This window comes from Benincasa hispida, chromosome 11, assembly GCF_009727055.1.
Source record: "Benincasa hispida cultivar B227 chromosome 11, ASM972705v1, whole genome shotgun sequence".
Lineage (NCBI taxonomy): Eukaryota > Viridiplantae > Streptophyta > Magnoliopsida > Cucurbitales > Cucurbitaceae > Benincasa > Benincasa hispida.
In genome coordinates this window covers 8,588,058-8,598,068 of record NC_052359.1, presented here as the reverse complement: position 1 = coordinate 8,598,068, position 10,011 = coordinate 8,588,058, and the positions used below count along the sequence as shown (strand labels likewise).

The 10,011-nt window shown below is 33.9% G+C and overlaps 1 protein-coding gene and 1 long non-coding RNA gene across 4 annotated transcripts; one reads left to right on the top strand and one right to left on the bottom strand.

Moving 5' to 3' along the window:
* Positions 1 to 1,236: 1,236 nt before the first annotated feature.
* Positions 1,237 to 6,786, bottom strand: LOC120090460 (pentatricopeptide repeat-containing protein At2g30780). Of its 3 annotated transcripts, none has more exons than XM_039048141.1 (4): positions 5,489 to 6,786; positions 3,837 to 5,075; positions 1,663 to 1,716; positions 1,237 to 1,580 (listed from the first exon to the last, which is right to left on the bottom strand). In XM_039048141.1, the coding sequence occupies exons 1-2, from the start codon at positions 5,897 to 5,899 to the stop codon at positions 3,954 to 3,956; spliced, it is 1,533 nt and encodes a 510-aa protein (XP_038904069.1). In that variant the 5' UTR covers positions 5,900 to 6,786; the 3' UTR covers positions 1,237 to 1,580; positions 1,663 to 1,716; positions 3,837 to 3,953. The 3 variants fall into 3 exon arrangements, with proteins under 3 accessions (XP_038904069.1, XP_038904070.1, XP_038904068.1); XM_039048142.1 differs by lacking the exon at positions 1,663 to 1,716 and having other exon boundaries at positions 5,489 to 6,255; positions 6,339 to 6,786; XM_039048140.1 differs by lacking the exon at positions 1,663 to 1,716.
* On the top strand, positions 6,628 to 8,382 carry LOC120090462. The gene is made up of 3 exons (XR_005485547.1): positions 6,628 to 6,751; positions 7,822 to 8,004; positions 8,121 to 8,382. It is a non-coding gene; the product is annotated as an uncharacterized LOC120090462 (long non-coding RNA).
* The last annotated feature ends 1,629 nt before the right edge of the window (positions 8,383 to 10,011 follow it).

Sequence of the window (10,011 nt, the reverse complement as noted above, 5' to 3'; positions counted from 1 at the left end):
TAGGGTTAGAATGGAAAAAATGAGTAGATTTGGGAAAGAAGATGAAGGGCTGGGGATTTAAATGGGAACTCCCGACGGGCTCCCATAGCCTGTTGGGAGTTTGGACTGTGGAGATTGTCCTCCGTTCCCAATGCTTAACAGGCATGATGAGGCGTCGGGAGTTCTTACGAACTCCCAACAAAACGCATACACCTTCGGGAGTTATTTCACACTTCCGACGACATTCTTACTTTGTCGAGAGACGATCTCTCTCCCGACAACCTATGTTCTGACGATTGTTTTAGGCGTCGGAAGAGTCACTATTTCTTGTAGTGAAATTTGATATATCTATTGTATAACTTATATACTTTATACTTGGTATATTAGTCAAAATCCATGAATAATAGCAAATGTACAAGCACTTTTTGACATTATAAATACGGTATATGAATGGTATATATCAATTGTATAACTTGTATACTTTATGTTTGGTATATAAGTCAACCGATATACGAAATATAAAGTATATTAGATGAATGACATACCGAATATAAAGTATATCAAATATATTTATTGATATATGTTGATACACCAATAAGAGTAAATTTGAAATAATAAAAAACGGAAATTTGCTTTAATATTTTTTTTTACTATATTTGTAAAATTTAAAAAACTATTGATAAATTTACAAATTTAAAAATATATATTTTTTGCTATTTTTGCAAATGCCCCTAAAAATACCTCCAAACTTGTGCTTTTGCTAGGGTTTAGTTCATCATTTTTCTTTTTCCTTTTTCTTGTCTAGGAGTGGTTCTTAATATCATTCTCACATTTGTTCCAGCTACCTACATTGTTGGTGAAGAGTATCTAGCTACGAGCAAGGATCACAAGCAAAGATCACCAAGATCTAAACCATAATGCTATGTATAGGATTAACAAAAATTATAATTTAGTATCTATGGTTTTAAAAATTAGAACTTAATCTTTATAGTTTGATAAAGTCTCGTAAATAATTCCTATAAATGTTCATTTTTAAATATAATAGAGGCAGAAGAATTGAACAAGATTTTTTGGTAGCAACATCCGTTACTTTGGCTTCAAGTTACAAGTTTATGGACATGATTCAATTGTAACAATAATAAAAAATAAAAAAAATAAAAATCATACAATGACTTGTTACATTAAATATAGTACAACCTCATTGTAAAAAAAAAAAAAACAATAATAGTAATTATCTTATTTTAAAAGAGAAGAAAATATTTCAATCTCAATTCTTTCAAAGAAAAGAAAAAGGGAAAAGGGATGAGTTCGTAGCATGGAGACGTCGTCCATGGCATCAAACAAAACACTCCGAAAAGTAGTGCGCGTGCAATTCATCCGTGGCTTGCGTGATATATGTTGAAAATCTTGTAGCGTTGAGACACTCGCAACACTACACTCTCATGGGTGGTGTGGCTTGTGCAACATCACGATACTGCCCCTCGAGTCTTAAGCTCGATTTCTTCTTCCTTTACTTGATTCCTTCAATTGATCTTGTCCAATTGACTCATTTTTCTCGATATATTCTTTAAATTTTCTGTTTTGCTCCAAATGCTTGATTTCTACCAAATAAACAAATATGTATGTAAAATTCATCAAGTAGACATCAAAACCAACCATAATTAAGTCTCAAAAACAACTCACTGTGTATCCTATCAACAGTAGTTTGTAGCGATCAGTGCAATGATGAAGCCTGGCCTATAGCAAGAGAAGCCCAAAAACCGAAACTTTCCATCATTTAGTTCCAAAGGTTCATTTTCAATTTGCAAAAAAGTTAATTTTTTTTTTTTTTTTCCTCCTAATATCCGTGAGTATCTAGACTAGCTTATGTACACCATGACTAATCTCAACGAAAGAACCTACTTAACCCTACAATATTTAGGTGTCAAGGAAACCCATAAGATATTAAATCTTAGGTAGGTGGCCACCATGAATTGAACCTATGACTTCTTAACACCCTTTATCAAGGTCAAGCTCCTCATTTACTATTAAACCAACCCATGATTGTTATCATAGATCTCCTAAATGAAAAGTTTATTTAGTTTGCAAGGGATCAAAACTATAGCCAAGCTAGCAAAACAAATACTTCTGCAAGGCATAACTAAGAACATGAAAAAGACATCGAATAACTCCTAACGTCCATTTTCGGGTCATCATTTTAGCACTCTAGTCTATCCATAAGCAAATGTCCTGATTTATACTAGCACAAAAATATTCAGGTAGAATAAATAAACAATACGATCATAGGCTAAAATAGACTAATAGTATTGCAAGAGAACTAATCCTAACTGAACATATCTATAAAAGAATAAGTTCTAACTTCTAGAAATACTACAAGATAAATATTTGAAAACTTGGCCACAGAATACTCAACAGCAGGTAAATAAAAGTTAATCAAATTTTTTATTCCTTAAGCTTTCTGAAAGATAAAGTAAAGAGTAAACCTGGTTCACAATTCCCTCAAGAAAGAAAGGTTAAAAAAAAAAAGTGCATTGAAGTGGGGCTAGAACAAAATAAAGAATGAACTTTATAAACAAGTTTTTTAATTTTAAAAAAAAAAAAACACCAGTTAGGGGTGCAGAACTAAATGCCCGTTTTATGATTTTGAACCAATTTATCTTAATAGATTGCTTCTGGAGTTGTTGGTAGTGCTAGCACTAGCACTAGCAAGACCCTTTGGATTGGATTTCAAGAAAGTTGCCTTCATTAGTTGGTCTTCTCTTTTGTATCCTCTGCCAAAAGGCGAAGGAAAATCTAGATCACTTACCTAGGAGGAAGTTTGCTTGGGGAGTTCCTTCTCCATCTGCCTTTTAGGAAGAAATGACGGTTCTTGTAGTTAGCAGGGGTCTGTGTTTTGTTATGGGTTTTGAGAGAAATAACAAAGTAGAGATGTTCATTTTCCCAGTGGAACCCACACCTAACGAGGCGGGGATTCTCCATCTAAACAAGGAATGGGGGAGGGAGTAAGGGAAAAAAATTTCCCCTAGATTACATTCCCATTCCCTGTCCTCATCCTGTCTCCGGCCCCACCCCGTTAGCCTCTTTATTCTAATAATTTTATGTTATGTTATTATTATTATTATTACATAAATATTATAATTAAATTTCAAGTTTCATTGTTTAATGGTCAATATAATAAATATGTTCGAATTAAATATTTAAATTTAGATTATATATTTGAATAATTTGATTATAAATTATTTTCTTCTCCTAGAAAATTGAGTAATTTCTCTATTAAGTTTCCCTTTGGGCTTCAATTACAAAGACTTCTTGTAATTAGTAATTAAGCAATATTTTATTTTCTTGGTCCCTTTTTTCCTTAGGGGATTATGTGGATTTGGTTTTTTGTGTGCCCTTGTATTATTTCATTTTTGTCCAGTAGAACTAAATTGTTATTAAGAACCAAAACCTTTATGACCCACCAACACCCAAAATAATAAGAGTATAAAATTGTCATAATTGGTTAGATATCCAAAAATAAGCACTGCTTATTTCCCTCTTCAATGCATAATAGCCTACTAGATGTTAATAATAAACATTTTGATAACAGACAATTAAGCCTTAAATCTTCCTTTAACGTAGCTTGTAAGAATAAATGATAAATATAATAATATGTTAATCAATGAAGCGCCTTGAATTTCACTTATATTAATAAGCCCAAATACTCATACCCAAAAAAGAAATAATCTCCCTCTAGCAACACAAGAATAAAAACACACATACACACAGAAAATGTAACAAATAGTCCAAGTAATAGGCATGGGAAGCAAGCAAGGGTAATAAAATGACAGATAATAAGAATGAGATATGATGCATACCTAAGATATCTCAGAAATCTCGGTTCTGCACTTATTCATTAGAAAAACCAATAAGAACAATTGGATAAGTCAATCGTGGAATTTTCATTCCTTCAATCATTCAACTGGAAGAGAACATCAAGATGGAGATGAATCCAAGGGAATCCCATACCCAAGCTTGCACATATAACATACCACCTGGTCGGCCTTGTACCTGCAACCACTTATTACGTAGGCCTTATACAAAATCCAAAAGGTTTTTTTTGTCCAATCCAAGTTGATATTTTTCATTTCATCAAGGACACACTCCATTTCTTCAAACCGCTTTTCTGATGCAAACATAACCATTTTACAATGATATAAAGATCGACAGATTCTCCAACCTGAACATTCAGCACGACTTATAAAGTTCGTTAGCTTGTCCACTGCATTACACCGAAAATAGCTGGCAATAATGGAGCGCATCACATGGACTGTATTTACTGAAGTGCCACGTTCAAATGCCTCGTTTATTGAATTTTCCATTCTCTCTAACCAATCTGCTTGAGCATAGACTCTTATCAATAAGACATTCAACCATGGTCTATATTCTTCTTTTGGAATAAGCTCCAACAAAGCCTCAATCTTTTTGACTTTATCTGTTATAGAACTCCTACCGTATGCACATATCATAGCTCTAATAAGAGGGAAATTCTTGTTGTTGACATGATCTTTTATCAAGTCATGTATCTCTTCCATCTTTTCAAGGTTGTTAGAATGTGCATATCCACGAAGCATTAACAAAAAAGTCTCAGTGTTGGGCTCTACTGAATTCGCCTTCATCTTCATAAAGGTTTGCTCCATTTTATCCCACATCCATGCAGTAACATACCCAGCTATTAGATTATTGTACGTGTTCGCATTAGGGGAGAGATCTAAATCATCTATTTCCTGCATAGTAGCCTCCATATGATCGACTAACATCAAGCGACCAAATACTGATATTAGAATGTTATATGTTACAATAGTAGGAAAACAATCTGCATCCCTCTTAAGATCCCGAAACAATGAGTTGCATTTGTCGGCCAAGCCATTAAACATGTAAGCCCCCATCAATGCGTTATAAATAGAGGTCGCCTTGACCCTTTTATTAAAAGCCTCAGTGAACAACTCCACTGCAAGGCCAATATTTTTAGATCGACCCGCAGTTGTAATTCCCTTAGCATATTCCTCTACAGTTAAAGGACAAGAACTTTCTTGCCTCCTTCTCCAATTAAACACCTAAGTGCAAAAGAATAAGCTGATCAGAAATTTAGTATCGTCAAATTATTTGTCAAGGTCTTGCACATGACTGCCAAGTTGCTTAATGATGTACTATTAAGCATCAAAAGTAATAATTCCACTTCAATGAAATTTCAACATTGCTAAAACATGACTAACCAAACTCAACGCTAACTAAAGCATACTAATCAATTCCAATAATGCATTTAAATTCATTTCACTCAAAATATCATCGAGATGTTCTTAACCTCCACATGTAGTACAAAAGAAGAACAATAAATAAAGAAGAAAACCCCCGGTAAGACACAAGTAAAACAAATAACAATTTGACGCAAACTACAATACCTCATAAACATAAGATTTAGACACTACATATGAAGCAATTTTCTTAGAGTATGTAAAATCAAACTCACCTCCAATGCTAAGTGAGGCTGTGAATCCAACTGCTTCAGCAACTCGATAAAAGCAGAACCATCGGTGTGTTTCTGCAAGAGCAAGTCTTCACTGTCTTCCAATATTTTCACTATCTTATCAGAATCCTCTGCGTTCTGAATCAATTCACGACTCACCTCCATGACCTTCCTTTGCATAATACTTCTCGCCAAGATATCATGGTCGGAAGGCTTGTTGGAAAATATTTCAATAATGTAAGGAAATGAAGAGATTGAGGGTGGAGGTGACGAGGGAGAGCGGGATTGAGTATGGAGGCCATGAGGTAAAAAGTAATAATTCGAAGTGTTTGTGATAGAGAAGGCAAAAGGAACAAAAATGTTGCGATTTACTAAGAGCCTACGAGGAACAGAGAACTTCCATAGTTGCTTCATCCTCGGATTGCTTTGTTGGTAAAGGAATTTGCAGTAATCCAGACTGAGTCCCCTCGAAGTAACACACTTTTTAGTGAGAACCAACCTGGAAACTGTTCTATGAACCTAACCATACAGGCAATTTAAGCTTAAGATTTAAAGCTAAATCAAACATTCCTCCAGCCATCTAACTAAGCACTAAGGAATTCTGAGAGTTAGCTATTTACCACCATTGGTTCCGCCTACTATAATTATTACATCGAACCACCAAAGCTTGAGATTAAATTCCTGAAGGTTCAAACTTACCTAAAAGTGATCCGAACGTTTACTCAATAAGAGTCTTCACCCTTCACTCAATGTAATCCCAAGAAATCAATCTGAAATTACACCCAGTGAGGTTCCAAATATTAGCACTTAAACTCGACATGTAAATGGATTGACTTACACCCCTCAAACTTACTAAGTATTGGGTAGTGGGTGTTCAAATCTGAGATCGATAGAACTGTGGGTCAAGCGACCGAAGCGTATCGAAGCAAAAACATATGGCCAACGCTGCTAGAACCAGGGAGAGACGCGCGCCGCCGGTATGTCGGTGGCTGCCGGAGATAACTACCGCTCGCTGGCTGCGCAGACGTCGGGAAAGCGCCTTCAAGACCGTCGGAACACGCTGCTAAACCACCGGAAGATGCTGCTGGAACCCCCGGAACGCGTCTGTCTGAGATCAGTGAAGCTACGGCAAGGATCGAGGGTGAATGGCTGCCTTCGCGAGGTTCGCTGGTCGGAGTTCGCCGCCGGTTGGTATAGATGCCGGAAAACGCCTCTCAGGCGGCTGAGGCTTGAGGGAAAGGGGGAAAAGGTGATCAGGAAGAACGGGTATTAGGTTTTCTTCCCCTTTTTCTTTTCTTTTCCATTTTTTCCACTTTTGATGACCTCATAAATCAAGTTTTTTCCTTTTTGGAATTGTTTTTAGTTCAAGTTTCGTTGGATAATTATTTGATTTTTTATTTTTTTTAAAAAAATTAAGTCGATAGATACTAATTTTACTTAAGTCAAATTTTGAAAAATTAAAAAAAATACTTTTAAAAATATCTATTTTAAATATAAAAAATAAACTAAAATATTTATAAATTATAGTAAAATTTTAGATATTTTCAACAGTTTTACTATTTAAAATAATTTTTCTTTTAAAAACTTATTTTTATTTATAGAATTTGACTAAAAATTCAACTTGAGAGTTTTATTATAATTTTGTACCATATATAATCACAATGTTTGATATTATACATTTTAAATTAAGTTTTATATCACTAAACCAATTCTGCATTATAAAAAAATGTACTATAATTATTCTAAACATAATAATTTCAACTATTTCAAAATCAATTTTGAACCTACTTTAAGACATTTTATTTCAATAATTTTAAACATACTTTAAGCCTTGAGATGTCTAAGAATAAATTGTTTAGAGATTAAAAATAAATGTTTTTGATTATTCATGGAAATGTTATTAGATTTTTTTGAAAAATATATTATTTGTGTTTCATGCTACATGAGAATATTATTAAGTTTACATATAAATAAATGTTATTTTGAAGGGGGATTTTTAAATATAAAAAATTGGGTCAAATCATTTACAATTTGTAGCAAAAAAAAACATTAAGAACAGTTGTAGTCCAACCAAACCCAAAAATGATGTAAAATACCAAAAAAGCCCAGCCCAAATGAAAAAGAAAAACGGAAAACTTAAAACCCGATTAGTTCACCCGATTTTTCCCAACAACAAACACTTCATCTCCTCAAATCGAACAAAACAAACGTTCCGCCTCCCTCCAATCTTGTCGTCTCTGTCAAAATCTTTATTCTTCTTCTTCTTCTTCTTTCATCATGTTGCTTCATGTTCTTTTTTTCCCTACTTATGTCATTTTCTTCCATCGAAGTTGCAGGTACTTTTCTTCCATTGACGTTACTTCATCGACATTGCTGCTTTTTTTTCCCTCTATTTACGTCCTTTTTCTTCTGCTATTCATTTCCATTTTAGTCCGTCTTGGGCCTCTTCTTCTTTTTCTTAATCTTTCTTCCACAACTGCTTCTTCTACAACTACAACAGTAATTACTTAACATAAAAGGTAGAACTCTTTTTTTTTTCTTCTTCTAATCAATTTATGAGTGATTATAGTTATTAAGCCTATTTCTTATTTCTTGTTTAGTAATAATAATTATTAACCCTAAATTTTTTGTACAGATGGTAAGCAACAACAAAAGGAAGACAGTTAAATGAGAAGAATCATCAAATAAAAAAAGAAGACAAAAACACAAAAGGGAGAACAAGGGAAACTAAAACTGAAGGTATAAACAAACTATGATAGACATTGATAGTGGTATATCAATGTCTATCAGTGATATGAACATTTTCTCATATATGTTTGATGGCTACTATAAACAAACTACTATTAGTGTCTATATATGACATTAAGTATTTTTTTGTTGTCTATCGTTCATACCACTACCAATGTATATACATTATGTTTTCTTAGATACGTTTAGTTGGTTTTGCTATTTCTTTTAAGGATGGTGTTTTTATCATTCGTAGACTACTTACAATTGTCATGCTTTTGTATATAAAGAAGTACTTGATAGACAGTGATAGACACCATCACTGCCTATCACATTTCATGATTTGCAATAGATAGTGATGATAATAGTGAGTGATAGTTAATGATAGAATATAGACATATATCACTTGTTTATTGCTAATAGTTGTATGATTAAACATGTGAAACAAGAACATGAACATCAAACAATAATGCAAAACCAGAACAAGCATTTAAAGATAACAATATGTATCTCATTAGATGTAATACAAATTATAAAAAACCAATTAGATGATAGGAATTTAAATACTTTTAGAAATGGTCATTTCTGCCACTTTCTAAATATAAAAATTGAGAAAATGCCCACAAGATTCATAAACTACCTTCTAAGAAAACAATGCATCACAAATAAGCTAAATGTCTTGGCTTTTAACTTAAATAGGCATAAAGTAGAGTTTGGATTAAAAGAATTTTGTTTAATCACAGGTTTAAATGGTACCCAACTACCATTAATAAATCTAGAAGAAAAAGAACAAATTTATGAACTTAAAAAAAGAGTATTTAAGAATGATGATTCGATTGATAGAAAGGATATCGAGAGAAGCTTTAAGTTCCTACTGTTGGGGTTGATGCCCTAAAGTCTCATGTCCTGAGTTTGTAAACATTTTTTTTGTACGAATACTTGTGATGTATAATATATGATATTTACTTCACTTCTTGACTTTGCACATTTAGATATTTTATTTGCTTTACTACAAATCAATAAACCTAATATTCCTAGTTGTCTTTATGTAACTTAAGCATGTATGTAGTGACATACAAGTGGATCATGTCTTAAGTGATAACCAAAATGACCTGTAGTATATGGATATAGGAGGAAAACCTTATCCTGGTAACACTACGAAGACGATCCGCTTTATGGATTAGTTACTAGTGTTGTGACTTGTCATAGATGTCTAATCCTGATCATTCGTGTAGAGGACATGCGAGCGGAGGCATCCTATACAAAGAGTTTGTATAATACCTTACCACGAAATGTTGACGTCTCGTCATATAACTCTGTTCATGACAGAGACTTCACTTCATTGGGATGACCATAGGTAACATGACCTTAATCCTAAGTAAGTTGGGAACTCTTGCCATTGAGGGCAGTTCTTTGATTTGAATGGGTGCGAGTGGCCAGAGCGCTGACTTAAACCTACCACTTTGGGGATTCGTCTGATTTGGGACCTGGGAATTCAGCTTCACAAGATGAAGTTCACTCCTTCCCCGAAGCAGGGGTAAGTAGATAGATTGCTCCCTTAAGGGCTGATCCCGAGGTTTGAATGATGTGGCGCCACACACCTTCTCATGGCCCGAGAGGTGTTCACACATAGTAGGACAATGTTGTATTGTTCATTAGAGGGATCAGTGGTACTTAAGGAGTAAGATGTAATTACAGGGAAAAAATGGTAAATTGGTCTAGCTGTACTTACGAGCATCTATGAAGGGTCATCGTACTGATGATTGGTTATATCCAATGGACATAGAAATATATCTACG